Consider the following 16937-nt stretch of genomic DNA (forward strand, 5'->3'; position numbering starts at 1 on the left):
ATTTTATATTACAGTTAAGCTTCACATCATTTTGCTTTTATCGACCATGCTGTGATATGCAAAACGTTCCGAAAATCAACTGTATTTTTATATTCTCTACGTAATACAAGCTTGAGTCTTTTTCAATGAAAATTTAATCGATGCCAATAACGAAATATTTGAAACCAATATCGGTATATTAATGAAATTTAGAACTGAATATTGAAGAGAATCAGGTTTTAAACGTATAAATAAATAACAAAACTATTTAATTAATTTGTAACGAACCTGATAGGAACTTGATTTCAAACTTAATTATAGAGAAATTTAATAAAATTACAAAAGAGTTCTTTGCAATGAATATTTCATTGCACTGCTGCAGAAGCAATCACTAATTTGTAAACATTTATAGGAAATTCAATTTTATTGTTTTCCTATTTCCAGGTTAATGACCGCTGTATGCATATTCTTGGAACACTTAGCGAGAAAATTAATTATTATCCAAATGGTTTCCTCAACAGATAAGTTTCCGAGAAGTTAATGACAGACTAACACTTGCGAATAAAGGCGATCTTAGCACCCGCATAGACGCCTCAGCCCGCATGTAAAACGGCACATACTTCAAGAAACAAGCTGAGCGAACTGATTAGCTGATGGATCGCCTGACTGTCAGGACAATCCGGAATGTACCGACGGAGATGGGTTCGACTGAGTCCGAACAATGGAAGTCCTACGATCTGCTAGAACTAATCCCGCCATTGTCGTGCTAAATTTCTGTACGGGATGCAGTTCCACGTAATTCACTATAGTTAACTGATTGCTGTGTACGTGTATAGACCGTACCATAATATTGCCGTTTAATTTAATTTATGAAGAATCTGGAGAAACCTAGAATCTGATAATTGAGTCAGTTGAGCTAAAGTTTACACACGATCGGAGAATATTAGCTCGATTTTTTTAGCTGGATGTAAATTCGCCGCAACTATAATATATTTGAGTATAACGCATTCATAATATTAAAGCGCGAATTAAACTTGATTGTTTAAATTTCTTGGAGTCTCTTCGTGGTCAAAATATCTCGAAATAATTCTCGAAAGAACACGGGTAGAAAAAAAGACTACTATATTTAGCTTACACTAGTTCATTCCATTCGTTCCTAGCAGACTTCTCCAAATGAAATTAACCACGCGCAACAGTCATTGAAGAGAGGAAAACGCAAGTGGTTTCGAAGTACACGATCTGAGATTAGCCTCATGGCTGCACCGAAATTTAATTAATCCCCGCATAAGGAAAGAGTTTTCGAGTTCTGTACCGCTGCTGGTGCAAGTTTTAGCACCGACAGTGAAGGAAAACGGGCATCTATGCACTGGCGCAGCGCAGCGCATTGGAGAGACAACTAGGGGAGTAAGCACGCGTAGGTCAGACAAAGAAGCGCAATCCTGCCTCGATTCATGTGTTGATTTAACGAAAAAAGCTATATTAAATCATAAAATGAAATGAAAACTTGCGAAGTAAGTACCTTGTAATTATCCAAGATGTCATGTATAATTATGCGATACATTTATTATTTGTTAGTAAAATATTTGTTAATTAATTAAGCGATATTAAGAATAAAATTCTCTTTTTCAAAAAAAAAAAAAATGTTTTCTAATATTTTAGTACTATTCTAGTACCTTTTATCGCTCTCCTAAAGTAAATAGATACTATACGCTAATGTCTATCACACTTAAAATAATTTGTTTCCGTGGCTAAAGTCGAGTGGAAAGCGACAGCGCGCTTTCGCATAAAAGCGCGAAAAAACATGCACACGGCAAAACGCGGACTGGCCGATGTATCCATAATTCATGACGTTGACGGTTTGGCATAAACTAACCCGGATACTAATTTCCCGAGCTACTACGTTGCCCGCGTCGCGCTGCGTGCTCGTTAGGAGAGAAGAGCCAGGTTTGGATGCCGCGGAGATGCAATTATGATAAACCGGGGGTGCCTCTTCCGAAAGCTTTTCAGGGTCTGCAAGAAAGCTAAGGAGAGAGCGTTATAGCCGAGGATCGGACTCGCGTTCATCTATCCCGCTTCCGGTTTCCTGTGTTGTGTGCGCTTGTGTGCCCCATGACTCCGGCATCCCGCTGCCCTCTCCGATAAGCTTCGGATTCGGGAACGCGCGGATTCATGCAAGGGCTTGCGATCGATCCCGCAAGATGAATGGCGGGCTGTTAAGCTTGTTGGGCCAATCGCGGGCACGGCAAGAGACGATGTTGGTGTGTTGCTGCATTATTAATTTACACCGCCGTAATTCCCGATTCGTTTGATTAAGATCTCGAAGGCTGCTCGTGTCGCAACAGGCATATTTATGGCCGATGGTTAATGGCGATAAATGGAGAGCGATGTCTCGGCGGTTAATGAACTGGTACGAATAATCGCAGCTGAGCAAACGCTGAATTCATGATCGTACATATGATTACAATTGAGGTTTCGATCATTTGATACATTATCGAAACTCGGATAAATCATGTACGTCAAATTTCATTGTGTCGAAAGCCATTTTGCAGAGATTGATTATAAAAATTCGATATTTAGGTATTAACTGCGAGATTTTTTACTCCGAAACTTACGACAGACGTAGACAGGAGCGCTCGTAAAATCTGCAAAGTTAACAGACGAAGAGCTTAGCAAAGTGATTATAACGTAACTTTAATAACTGTTTTGCTTGCCGTTGTACCAAAACTTTTTCGAGCAGCCCAACATATATATAGCCAAGAACTTGGGGAGTTTGCGGCAATATTGTGACTGTAAACATTTTTCTTGCGACGCTCCGCGTCGCGTCGGTCTGATAAATTCGCAAATGACGATTTGCATCGCGGTAATAACAGCGCGACCCCTTTTCGCGCACGTTCATTTTTATCGAGTACCTGTTTTGTCGTAATTTACGACCCTTCCCCCATGGTTAATTATCACGCTGAAAAACGTCTCTCCAGTCTCTCCTTACTGTCGCGCTAGAAAATTGCACTCGCGACGATCGGAGCACCGTAGTCGCATTACGACACCGCTTCTCGTCTCGTCACAACGCTACTCTGGTAATGGAAACTTTGTGAAACGCCATTCCGGGAATAATAAACGCATTACCTGTACGTTCTATCTCCCCGTATTTATTTTCGCCCGGAGGTCTTTTAAGTGGCAGTATTTCATTCCGTTACCGTTATTAAGCTGCACTATCTCCCTCGCGCGTCCCACCATGTCCACTCTCGTGAGCTATTTTATCAGATTAATTTTTTTCCCCGCGCAAATTTTCCCTGATGAACGCTTTGACGGATTAAAAGTTGAAATAAAAGTTTCGGCGGGTCCCGCTCCCTGCTTGGCGCTGGGCGCTTTCATCCAACAAATTACTTTTACGTTTCGGCGCGGCCTCCGCCGTTCTTTTTCACATACGGAAAAGTGACGCAAGAATAAAGTTACGAGGCACATTTTAAACTGCTTTCTTATGCGCGCGGAGTTTATTAAAATGTTTAATTTTTATTATAAGTGCGTTTCTTTGATAGAAAGTACATAAAAAGTTGAAAATTTCGTGACATCTTAATCTCAAATAACATCTAAGATTTTGTGACATCTTAATTTCAAGTGACATTTAAGAAAAGAATTATTTTTTGCCCAATTCAATTATGATTTTAATGACTTTCTTTTATGTTACGTCGACAAGCACAGTTAACTTGACTAAAAAATTCTTACAAAAATAATGCTTTGTCTTGTCTGCATTATGGAAATAAGTATGAAACTTTATTTGGTCGAAACTGACTGACAATAGAAGAGGAAAATTAATATTCGATTAGCGAATAATATGAAATGCAACATTTGCATATAAAAGATTTTTCAGCGTATGTGTTATTCATGAGCCGAGCTTATCCGCGAAAATATACCTCTCGGGCAATATTTATAGTAATGCAAAATTAAAACAAAATTCTCATTGAAATAAATAATCGGTTTGTTAAAATCCTAAATAAATTCACCATCCTATGAATACATTACGCGAAGAAATATTCGTAAGAAGGTCAACGGCCAAGATACGAGCACAAAAATACGGATGTTGGTTTAAAATAAAATCTATATAGTTTATTAATAATAAAATATTAAAAACAGTTAAACGTTACTTGGTCTACAGTTAAACAGTTACTTGGTCTTCTTCAGTCACATAAAAGCTGACCATATGTAAGATTAAAATGTTTACAGTTAATTTAAGCCAAAAAATCAAAAGCAAATTAAGTTACAACCAGAAAAAAAATTATATTCGACTCTACGTGGGAAAAACGACCGAAGATGACAGCGCGGCGTATAAATGATCGATATATCGCGTACGAAGAATATTAAATAATGATTGAGTATTTGTACGAGATTTTACCCATAATCGCGCTATCAATAAAGCGCGCTCGTCCAGCTGTAAATCATAATGCCTTTGCGTCATCCGCTATAGTAATTTACCGTCGGGAGGGCAATCCTCCGCGCGGTGGACTATAATATTTGATTACTATCTATTAATTATGACTCGGCGAGGAGAAGTGTTTCACGGTTCTCTAGACTTCGGGGATCGATATCAACGCGGTGCATCGTTGTGATAATTCCGGCTTATGGGATCATTAATTATAGGAGCGTCACCACCATAGTATCGCGTAATGTCTTGGACCTGCTTCGCGGCGTCGCTCCTCGGTCGTGAGAAATTGGTCAGCGAAGTTTGCGAAACTAGCAGCCATCTGGATCTCATCGCTTTCGAAGTTCGCCGAGCAGTCGTGGCAGAGGACGGAATTTGCGATCGAAGAAAAGCTTCTGCCGCGTCGGTAATGGCTTTCGCAAGCTTTTACCGGTGAGGACGTTTGAAGATGCGTTTGCTTTTTGCATTCAATTTACTAACTCAATATGCGCAAGTTGATTTCTTTAATTATATGACATTTAAAATTATTTTAAATGAGAGACATAATAAAGATATAAAGATATTCTAATGTTCCCTGTAATTATTACTTCTTAAGAAATTTTCAATTATTTCCGTTGTATGAATTGCTTCAACGAATTTAAAAGAGATTTATAATATAGAACGCGACTTGAACGGATTTCACGTATATCTTGAAACTACAAAGGAAATACGAATGATCGTCTTGTTTACCGTTTTGCTCTGCGTTTTCAAAAACCACAATAAAACTACGATAAAAATACGAGATTATTTTTATTGCATTTCACGGATCGATAGAATGCGCAGCATCCTTGTTAGTTTCCAAGCTTACAAGAAAGCGATTCGATTCGGAATAATAGGTATTTCTCGACAGAATCGAAAATTATCTAATAAATAAAATCTCGTAAAGTACTATTTTTGACAACAAGTTTTACCATTATCTGCAGATGAAAGGGCATAGTTTTTTTTTATATCGAATTAGATTAGAAGTAGAAGATGATTAACTGAAGAAATAACAGTTAAAAAATTTAATGTCTTTCAATTTTTAAATATGTTGATTGATTTTTGCAAGTACTGCATTTAATTGTAGTAAATATCCACCGTACTTTACGCTAAAATGTCTTTTCTTTAATAATATCTCTTTCATAGTGAACGAGGTAAATAACGCGCCGGGCGGTATTTCTGTCGGAGGCGACTTTACACGAGTTTCGTATACTCGTCGTAAAATGCGTGAATTCGGCAACCGCATCCGAGATATAAAGGCCTTACACGCGCTGTATGCAATTTATAACGACGGGAGTGCAATTTTACGTCGGGAATATATATGTGACCGAGACAAATTTTATGGAAAATATAATGCCGAAATATGAGCTCTCTCCTCTTCCAGCCATCGATGTAATATGTATTGCCTGCCATTTCACAAACATTCAAGCTTTTACATGATTTCGCAAACATATTATGTTATGTGTAAACATTTTTAATTTATACCTACGAATTATTGAATTATTCACTGCACTTATTCTCAATAACATAATAACAGGAGATGTTTCTCGTTTAGAGAAAAACACTTTTTCAATATCTATTATTGATTTGTAAAGGTGAAAGTCACGATAAGTTTAAATTTGCTCACACAGATCTCTCCCTCAAACTATTCAATGAATGTTTTCCTAAATATTTTCACGTTTTAATACAGAGATTCGTATTTTTTAAATGAACAGTAGCGGCAAATAGTTTTACAGCTCGGAGCTGTTTTCCCGGTCGAGATTTTCAGACCGAGCTACATATCCTCGAAGGATCTCGTTGTTTGCACGCACAACAATGGTCTCTCGGCCGCCACTCGGGCGCCTTCTTCCGAACCTCTTTGGAATCAACTTAGGACGGCATTGTCGTAAGCTCGCTCGAGGCCTTCTTTTGCCGACTTTCTCGCCGACGAAAGAGAAATTGGACCTTCGAGGCTTTGTTGGGGGATCCATTCCATTCTCGCGTGATACGTTGAAAGTCATGTAAATGTAGATTAGGTGGTCCTCTTACGGAGACGGCCTCCATTCGCGTTTGCATCGCAGGCATTGCCATTCAGCCGACGTACTCCCCGAAGATGTATCTAATCTCGCGCGATCTTTGAATTCGTCCTCAAGAGCCTCTCCCCTATTTCTTCTACCCAATCTACTTCAAATTCCTGACTTTTATGCGGATCGCGAGCCACATGCACAAAGAGAGATACTTTCTTCGGTTTTTCGCGTTTTTATCTCCCTAATAACGGTAATCATTTCAGCTTTGGATCCTATAGTTAGAATTTAATTAATCTCTGCTAAGGAAAGCTTGAAGGAATAAAATTATCTTCGTAGATCAATATTATTGGATTATAAATGCCGTAGGTTTAAACCGTAGGTTTAGAAGGAATTATTATAGATTATTATATAGAATTAGGCACTTGGCCCTTCAAATCTATCCACGGCCGTGTCAGTTCATTTGCCCTGGAGCGTACGTCAACGGCATATCAAAGGGTAAACCAGCGCTCTGTGCTGCAGCTATACTAGAGCAGCCCTTCCTGCTGCTGCTGGCTTACGTCTGCAGCTCGGCTGTCTGCTTGACGATGCAGATTACTTAACCCTACGTTTCATGCATGATCGATGACTCTCGTCCTCGGAATTGACAAGTGCTCGTCCGGTTGACATGCGGTCGATCGGCGAGCACGTTATTAAACCGCCGTTCGCGTACGGACGCAATCCTAATACCGGACAGAGTACACAATTTGCCGTGCGCAAATAGACCCTATAGATCAGTCCGAGAGTGAATCACCGTGCGCCTACTGTATTGCCGATAATAATGCGATCGCAAATTAGACTGACCTCCATCCAGCGGCGAGATACTGGCAATTAAATTCGACTGTGGCGTTTGATTATCGTAATTGTTTACGGGTCAGCGTGAAAAGTTTTTCCCCGGCAAAATTCATCGCCGATCGTCGATGTTGCGCCACGACAAATATCGAATTTGCGCGGATTATTGCGAATTCTGTGTTTGTAATGACAGTAACGTAATTTCTCATGCGTTTGTCGTGCGTGCGAACAACGAGATCCTTCTTTCGAGGATATACGCAGCTCGACCTGAAATCTCAACTGGAAAAACGGACTTTAGCCGTGAAATTATTCGCGATACGTAGTAAGCGCGAGTCAGCACGTTACGAGACAGCAGTGTAATTGAGCAGTTTGTTCTGTAAGTTATTTTTGTTAATCGAAAATCCGTACACAATCGACGTATTAATGCATTAATATGCATTAGCATGTCATTCAAATGCAAAACTGCAGTTACGTTATTTTAATAAAAATAAACGGTTTGATTGATGGGATTTAATAGATTGTCTGAATAATTGCATTGTGTGTATGGCTAATGATAATAACAATTTGGCGAGTAAAACGGGATTTGGCATATATTGGTCACGTTTTCGAATATGCGCGCAGTTGCCCATGCGGAATATTTCAATATATCAAAATGCATATAAGTATTCAAGTGCAAAATACAAGAGAAATGATAACTCATGTTCGTAAATAGCAACGGTATATGAAATCTATGTCGTAAATTGACGCTATTGTCTCGTGACTTTATCAATTCTCTCTATTATTAGCGACCGGCAAAGTTCATGTCCTTACATAACTGTAGACTTTATTCCGTAACTTTATTCTCGGCGACCTAGTTTCTCGAGCAGTTACCTTTTTATTTTTCGAGAACGTTATTTTACTTTTATTTCTTTTTCCTCATTTCGTGTTATCTCCTAATACATTGCACAAGCACGATGCTGCCCTTCATGGCTTAACGTCGAATAATATTTAACGATCAGCTTATCTTAAATTACTTTGTATATCACGCGAAAAATGCATTGTTGCAATTAGTGCGATTTAAATTATAAATAAAAAATTATTATAAGCCTGCAATATTTATGCATTTGCGGTATAAATTGTATAATATTAATTCTATTCGCTTGTGTAAATGCGTATTGCGCTATGTGTGGGAGAATCACATTGTCACAATCATATATTATTATAAGAATGATATTTCGAATATTTATGCAATATTATCGATAATATGTCAAAATCATGGTTTTGAAAAATTTGCAACTGAAGAACCAAGTTTCAGCGACTTCAGAAAAATTGCTTTAGGAGATTGCTTTAAATTGAAAAAAAAAAAGAAGTTTCGTATATTTTAGAATTATTTTAGTATTTTAAAAGTTTTAAAATTTGAAAGCCGACAAATTTGATTTTGTTATACGACTTGAAAAATCTAGGTAAATATATTTTAAAAAATGCACGAAATTTAATTTTGCAGTTATACGATTTTGACATTTGCACCGACAATATTTTCAATAGTATGAAATAACTCACTGAAACGGCGATCCTTGTTCGGTTTCATTTGTCATGATTCTGAAACAATGATAAAAATTGGAATTACTACATATGTTGATTATAGAAAATTATTTTCCACCAACGTGAATTTTTTATTTTCTATATAAATTTCAAAGTGCGCGAATAAAATACATTATTGCTATTTATAAATTTCGCGCAAATATTATTATACACTCCAATATTGTCATATATTAATAAGTATTAATTTCAACAAGAATCGCAAGTATAATATAAAGTTAAACGTGGATGGAAAGTTCGTATTTTCGAAATTCTACACATATCCCGCTTGCATTCTTAATGCGCGCGCTCGAAATTTTATCCAACGTGCTAATTATTTCCGTTCATCTGATACGCAGAAATTGCGTTGTTGTTTTCGCCATATGGAAGATGGGAGAAAGAGATGACGTACAGAAAACGAGGAAAAGGATGGAAGGTTGGAAGAGCTAATGATCGAGAGAAGGGATAATTAAATGCGGATTATCTCTGGCAAAATTCAATCTCTCGTTCACGCTAATTGGAACGGGAAGAAGACAGTTATTAAACAGCTTGCGGATAGATTCAATAATATTTTGCGACAATGAAGCGCCCGATAGAAAGAAAAAAAAGGAAAAAAAAGGTTGCATTTACGGTTCGTTCGAACCAGAAATGCAGTAGTATGACTAACGCTTATCCGTTCGTCGCGTACTACAAGCGCAACAAAGTTAAAATCTCAATAAAAGTTGTTTATGCGGAAGCGCATGTGCGGAATGTAATTTAAACTGTTATCATCATGAAACTCCTTCTTTCTCTTCCTCTCTGAATTTTCCGCTGCACGGAATTACGATTTTCGCGATACCAGATAAGGTCGGCGCGATAAATTGCATGTTTTACGCGATCGCGATGCTTGTTAGCGAATAAAACTTACTCGCCGCGCCGCCGCGCAGATATTTGATTTCTAAATAAAACGCGAACGCTGGAAAATACAAGGCTTGCAAATTGCTTTCTCGATAAAGCAATAACGTTTACATTTAGTTATCGTGGCAGCTCTGTTATCTCCCTGCGCGCGTAACTTGACTTTTGATGATATTCCGCGAACGTGGCCAATAAAAAGATTTTAGTTGCTTCAGCAACTAAAGTTCTAAAAAATTGAATTTATAAGAATCGTTCGCGTCATGATGGATAAATGTATCACGTGATAAAGTCAATTTCATCGAAACCACTTCGGCTCGACATTTTCGCGCACAAAAGACAGCCAATGTAACAAACGCTTGCAACTGAAAATCTAAAAAAAATTGGCGCCGCACAAAATAATCGATACCTGCGCTATCGACCGCATTTTTTTTTGTCTTCGTGCAGCCGTTTATTTCCGGTTTCTTTCGCGTTCGTCGTGGGGGTGCAACAAGTGTTACGATGCTCGTGTCTCGAGGCAAACGAGCGAGATACCGCGTTGCAAATCTACGAATAAATTTCTTGCTCACCGACTACGGTCTCGTTGCTGCTGCTTGAATTGATATCTACGACTCGTATTTCAGGATTATCTACTCGGATACGTTATTTTTGTTTTGCGTCAAGCTGCGCTTTAAGCCGGCTTACAAATGCCCCGACATAAAGTTCTAAAAAAAAAAGGAGCAGATTTGCGCACCGTGTGCGGATAGCCGCTTTATTAAAAGTGCCTGCAATCTCGGGAAACAACGTTATTTGACGTTTGCGCGGTCTTTTATAAGCTGCCATTCATGACTTTCGCTGCACGAAATTACGGTCCCTTTATCATTGCGGCCTGATTCATAAAGTGCGAGGGAACAGTTAACGACATGTAAAAGAGAACATTTTTATTATTCTTGGTAATACCGGTAATATTACAGGCAATATGAAGCCACATTCCTCATTTTTCTTCCATGCCTTTAAAGCTATGCAAGAAATTTAAGAAGGCTATCTTTTCTCAATAACACTCGTATAGCGAATAAAAATGTAACGATAAAAGTAAATTTATCGAGGAAAAAAACAAACGAGAGATATACACGCGAATTAAAGAAGAGATGAAACGTAATCTCTGCAAATCGAGGATTAAAATATCAATAATATTGAAGATTTCAAGTGCGCAAAGTTTTCATGTCAAATTTACTTTTCTCTCGCAGATGTGCAGTAACATAAATCACATTGCCCGTGACGTTCCACGAACAGGATCGATTGGGACTTTTAGTCCATTGCGATATAAAACTATCCGCGCGTAAATCAAGCGCACGTCGTCCGCCCCATGTTCGTTCGATATCACGCTCGCGACATTTGCATCGTTAGCACGAGCGTCTGCAAAAAAGCCACCCTCCTCCTCCTCCCTCCCACCCCTTCTTCCCTTCAAGTGGCACGTACTCGACGAACGCAATTTTCTTTTGTTTCCAGGCAGACCTATCCTGCAGAAACACGAAGCAGACCGTGGGCGCGATTTACACGCGCACAAACTTCGTGACGTTGAAATACGTCACCGACGCCTGGGGCACCAACTCGAATGGCTTCCGCCTCGTCATCACGGCCGTCAAGGATCCGAGTGAGTATTTGTCGATGCGAACCATTTCCAACTTATTCGCGGGCCAATCGACTCGCTGACATGCAGAAATGCAGATCGCGAATGCGAACGGGAAACTCGAAACTCGAAACAAATTGTAATTTTTCGATGCGTGTAATACAGGAGAGCGTATTGTTTTATATTGTACCTTGTACCACGCACTTCTCTGATATCAATGCTCAAAAAAGCGGCATTGCGTGCAAAAATATGTACATTAATCTCTTACATTTTTTGCAAGATATCTGGCGCGTAAAAATCCCTCCCTGTATTGTTCAATTTGACAAAGTATAATTCTTGCATTTATGCAATTAGTCTATTTTAAGATTTACTCGCTGGAGGATGCAACTCCCGGTACTTGAAAAACATATTTCCGAGTATGCTGCTCTAAAAATAGAAACGTCGAAGTCTTTTCACAATTCCCATTCTTATCTCCCGCGGTCGTTTTTATGCTTCACTGGTTCTTTAATCTGCCTTCCAATTGTATCGCGGTCACCGCGACCGACTCGAGATCTAAGTTTATCATTCAATCGCTTTTATTCATTAGCTCTCGAGCTATTAAATTTGCCTTTCAAATCCAGCTTCTTTAAAGCGCCGTGTCAATTCCTCTCCGTTCCCGAGATCGTATTTTCCAGCGACCACGTTTAATGCACGATTTCAAAATGCAGTCGCTTAACCTCGCGATGAACCTCAATTAACATTGGAATACTCTATATTCGTGCGATATTGCTCGTACCACTGAATGACATCACAATTGAATCAGTCATCTGCGAATCTATACATAATTTCACATCTCTAAAAGCGGGCTTCAGGAAAGAGAGCATTTATTTCAAGCATTATAAGAAAAAAATAGTTCTATTTTCTAACTGAATTTCATTTTGTATCGATTTTCAATATAGAAGAGATTAAATTAAGGTATAAAGGTCAGTTTTCAATTTTTAGATTGTGGTTAAAAATTATAAATTTTTAAAAGTATTTACTTATATTTTTCTCGCATAAAAATAATTTTCTTATAAAAAAAAAGAAGAATAGAAAAATTTATCGACAATGTTTCTTGTTTCTCTCAAAGATCACTAACGTTTTGCAAGTGGATTTAATTAGGCCTTTATTGCAATCTCAAAAACTATATCTGTGTTTTTGTCACAGATTCCAGCTTCGTAAAACTCGCGCAAGACAAACAACGCGCATAATCGGCCAGTTTAACGAGCCATTTCCCAAGTTTTATACTAGTTTGGCGAAACAAGCGTCCGGAGACCGTTTTACATTTAACAACGTGGATCCGCAACGTTGCGGAAAGTTTGCGGATAAATATTGAATAAAATTTGTAATTGAAATAGGTGGTGACACAGAGTAAGTGACGTCGTTATTGACGCGTCGCGCGGTTCGACGTTGGTACGAAATTTTGATTCGATGATTCGATTCACGATTGACCGATCGCCGTTGCAAGAGTTTTCGCGACTACAACAGAAGCGTGACGGTGCGTTAACAAGCGAATTTCAATTCGTTTTATTCCGCCGCCGGTTTGTAGTTCGTAACCTACATCGCGGCGCGACATGTAATAAGTAACGTAAACGCCAGTCACGAATCTCACCCATGACGTCGGACGTGTTAATGAAGACTGATCTTGTTCGCTCGTTCGCGCAATTTTTCATTATGGAGACGCGAGATGCGAATCGCGTCGGCTCGCGACGACGATAAATGCCGCTCTCGTCGCTTCGTCGGCGATTTTGCCGAGTGGACCTTCCGAAGCCGACAAAAGACCGTTAATAATACGGGGAACATTGAAATGAAGTGCTCCCACCTCGGCTGTCTAATACTGAGGAAAAAGCGTACCACATCGCTCCTCGCGAATCGTTATCTCGCTCCCCGCGCTCGCGAGACTCCCGACGTAATATTTCCATGTAATAAGGTCCCTGAGAAACGAGCACCGGGGACAAATGTAACCGCTATATTTTTATATTTCCACGCCGGAATCCTGATAAAATGCATAGGCGCTACTCCAATCTCGACGCCATTTCGCGGCTCTTTTGATTACAAAACGCTGCGTCACTAAAGTGCAGTTTAATGTAAAACTAATAACGTATTGTTACACATGCAACGATATATACGCAATATATACATATATTATGTGTTAAATCTATTTACTACACTTAGTTTTTCTGTAATAAAATATCACAATAAAATAAAATGTCACACTAAAATGTCACGTCAATAAATGCAAGCAAGATATTAAAAATGTAGACGTTATTATTTTCTACACGTTTTAAGAAAGAATTTAAAAAAGTTTTTAGTTTCGCACATACTCCCTGCTAATCTTTATATTAATAATTTATACAGAAAAATTTGATGTTCAATAGTTTCACTTAATTGAATAATTATTAAATAGGAGGTGTATATCTTTCAATTTATTCTGCCAAGAAAACCATGCAAGGACGTCCGACAATAATTCAATGTGATGATACAACACGCGTGTGGCAATAATAGCGAGTATAAAGGAAGCGTTAATCTTAAGCACTACGAGACTTCGCCATTTCACACTTGAGATCCACATCCAAGATGACTTGAGAGTCTCGGCAAAGTAGCTATCCAGTCTCGGGACTCGACAGGTGTCGAACTTTAGCTCTCGTCTGCCGAACAATTTCCTCAAGTTGTAATCTTCCGGCGGTTATAAGGGGCACTTCAAGGATAATCCGAGAGAGTTAATATAAGTTAGTTCGGAACTAAACATAGGACGCGAAATCTCGGTCGCGTACCATCGCTGTTGTTCTTCGGCTTCTATTTCATAGAGGTATCGCTAGATTAAGAAGCATAGATCCCGAAAAGATTGTTAACTTTATTGTTCACAACAACTTTCGCAATATCTACAACGCGGAGTAGTCTCGCAATTTCCCGACGCGAGTTATTTATTACAGTTAATGCTTTTGCCAGGGCAGCCGTGCCAAGCAAGTGTTTCGTGAGGCAAGATATCTTGTTTGCCGCACTTCTCATTTCTGTTAAGTGCGGATATACCGAAATTATCCGGAAATATTATATCCACTTTGTCAAAGCGCATTTTAATAAATAAATTATCGCATCGCGAAATGTGAAATTCATTAACCGATCGCTAAGAAATTAGAATAAGAATATCCTACAATTCTTCCTAATAGCCACGCTTCACGATCACCAGTCGAATCAAAATCAATCGCTAGTGGACACGTTGAAAGCAAACGATCTCAACATCAGCCGTTGTCGCAGGATTCTCGCATAGCTAAACACGCGCTCGTTATCGAGCGCAAGTTACGGTTCAGCGACATCACGGTAACGTCGCACCAATTTGCCGTAATTATGCAGAATGTGAACCGCGAGAACGGCCACTGGGGGTGGTGTCGCGCGTTCATCCCTCAGTTACCTCTTCACGTCAGTGCATCCCTTTTAATGCGCTACTGCGTCCCCTTCGTATTCGTGTTCGAAGCGATCTGGCAAACGCGAACATTCGAGGCTCGCTACAATAATTATTGCGTGACCGCGATATGCTCTTTCCTTTTTGCCCGACGCTAATTAGCAAATTACTACCTCGCGTGATTAATTGATGGACGACGAGGCGGCTTAACGTATGTCGCGGATGCAACGAAGATACATAGCTACGAATCCCGCGACTCGCTGTGGGAGGAAGGACTCTCGATGTGCGACGCGGATTGACAGGAAATACATTTTATGGGCGATCCGTTTTCTCCGGCTTCGTTGCAAAAACGCGATATTTCGACGTGACGTTATATGGCCCTTCTACTCTCGCAGATTTATATCTCGTTCAGGCGCGTGATGTGCCCCCTTTATCTCAATTTTTTTTTCGCTGAATTATCTCTCGGATCAGCATATACTATCGTGATATAGCACTATAGTAAGAATATATACATATACATTTCCAATATTCTCCTACTCTTCTCAAATATTACGTGAGATATCAAAATGGTGCTTTAACTTAAAATACAAGAATATTCTTTTCTCTGCTTAATTATATAAATCAGTTTAGAAGATGGTAGATGTATATACAGACCCAACGACATTTTACTATTCGAGAAAGATATCAAGAAAGAGAAGAAAGTCTGTATTTCTGGAAACAATTCCGTTTAAAACAATATCATTTCACTTTGGGAAACGAAAGGAGATACAGGGCAGAAAAGCAGGTGTGATCAGCGCGCGAATAAAGGGATGTAATCAAATAACTGACAAGTCAATTACGGTTGCCGGCGATGACTCGGATCTCACAACATCTGGAATTTCATGATCGACGAGTAATTAATTGGCTCACGCGCCGGGGCCCGAGAATTTCTTCCGATCGAACAGCGGAATCCCTGCGAGGGTTATCACGCGCGCGCTGATAAATTGGAACGCGGATGATCGCGCGCGGCGGCGGGCACCCACCACGGATTCCGTTCGATGCGGTCGAAGAGTGCCAACCGCAATCGAGGAAACCCCCGCGGGCATTGTCTGGGCGACAGATTTTCAAGCCCGTCGTGTTCCCTCACATTCTGTCCTTCCGAATCTCGTCCGTCTGTCTCGTGTTTAGCACAGTGAATTATAGTTATTCGGGGAAAGAACTATCGATTTCAGCGTTTATTCATCGGAGCGGAGTTCAGATTAATTGAGATCTCGTGCATATTTTCATGTTCGAGTCTCGAAATAGGACAGAGCAGAGAAATGTTGACATTTCTAACGATTAATTGTTTTAAACGATATATCGATTGCGAATGCACAAATTGCACGTGCGATGGAAACGTATTAAAATATTTATATTCGCGCAAAAAAAAAAACAGTCGTTTCAAGAAAAGCGTATATAAATTGTGACATCGTGAGATGTTTCACCAAGCAGAATTCTCATAACGAAGAATTCCGTTAAATAAATATCGGAAATCAAGGCAGCGAGGAAGGCAAAGTATCTCGAAGCGAAGCAAGAAAACGACTTCGCGTCTCTTAAAGGAGACACACATGCATCTGCACGACAAATATCTGTCGGCGTCGAGCATCGCGGTTGTAAATATCTGAACGCGACGGTAAAATAACATGTATAACGCGCTGAGAAACACCAAACCGTCTGAAATCGCGCGCGGGGATACTTTACTCAACCATTCTCAAACATTCCGGAACGTGTCTTCACGCGTATAAGGCACTGCTATCAGCACCGCGAGCGTGTAATCCAGCGAGACACTTAAGTACCTTGTCGCCAAGTCTCTCAATCTCGAATAGTTAGCCGCGCGCGTCCTCAGCGATTTCTCCCTTAACTTTCATCGCAGGGGACTCGGGGCGGCAGTTACATGTGTCTGTCGGCACGAACAGTATGTCGCTTTCGCGATAACATATATACGGCGAAATGACATGTGCGATGTTAACTGCGCGCAAGTTACGTATACAGGAAGGTTGGCAAGACAAGTTTCACATCTGGGAATAAAGAGTGTATAAAGTGTCTGATTTCTTATTTTTAGAATCTCGCGCGATATCGGAAAACTCAACGCAGAAGATATTTTTTTTTTTCCAGAGATTCGCCCGTTTGTTTTATCGTTCGCGTTCTGTGGATGTGCGACGCGGGGATGAAAAATACGGGTAAAGGAGCGCAATA

At 39.7% G+C, this 16937-nt stretch overlaps 1 protein-coding gene across 2 annotated transcripts in view; it reads left to right on the plus strand.

Moving 5' to 3' along the window:
• LOC139820964 (uncharacterized) overlaps positions 1-16937 on the plus strand; it is a 169569-nt gene that overhangs the window by 124174 nt on the left and 28458 nt on the right. For both annotated transcript variants that reach the window (XM_071791589.1, XM_071791590.1), the window contains exon 3: positions 11185-11329. In XM_071791589.1, coding sequence (XP_071647690.1) covers positions 11185-11329 — 145 coding nt within the window. The remainder of the gene's footprint in view (positions 1-11184; positions 11330-16937) is intronic.

Source organism: Temnothorax longispinosus, chromosome 10, assembly GCF_030848805.1.
Source record: "Temnothorax longispinosus isolate EJ_2023e chromosome 10, Tlon_JGU_v1, whole genome shotgun sequence".
NCBI lineage: Eukaryota > Metazoa > Arthropoda > Insecta > Hymenoptera > Formicidae > Temnothorax > Temnothorax longispinosus.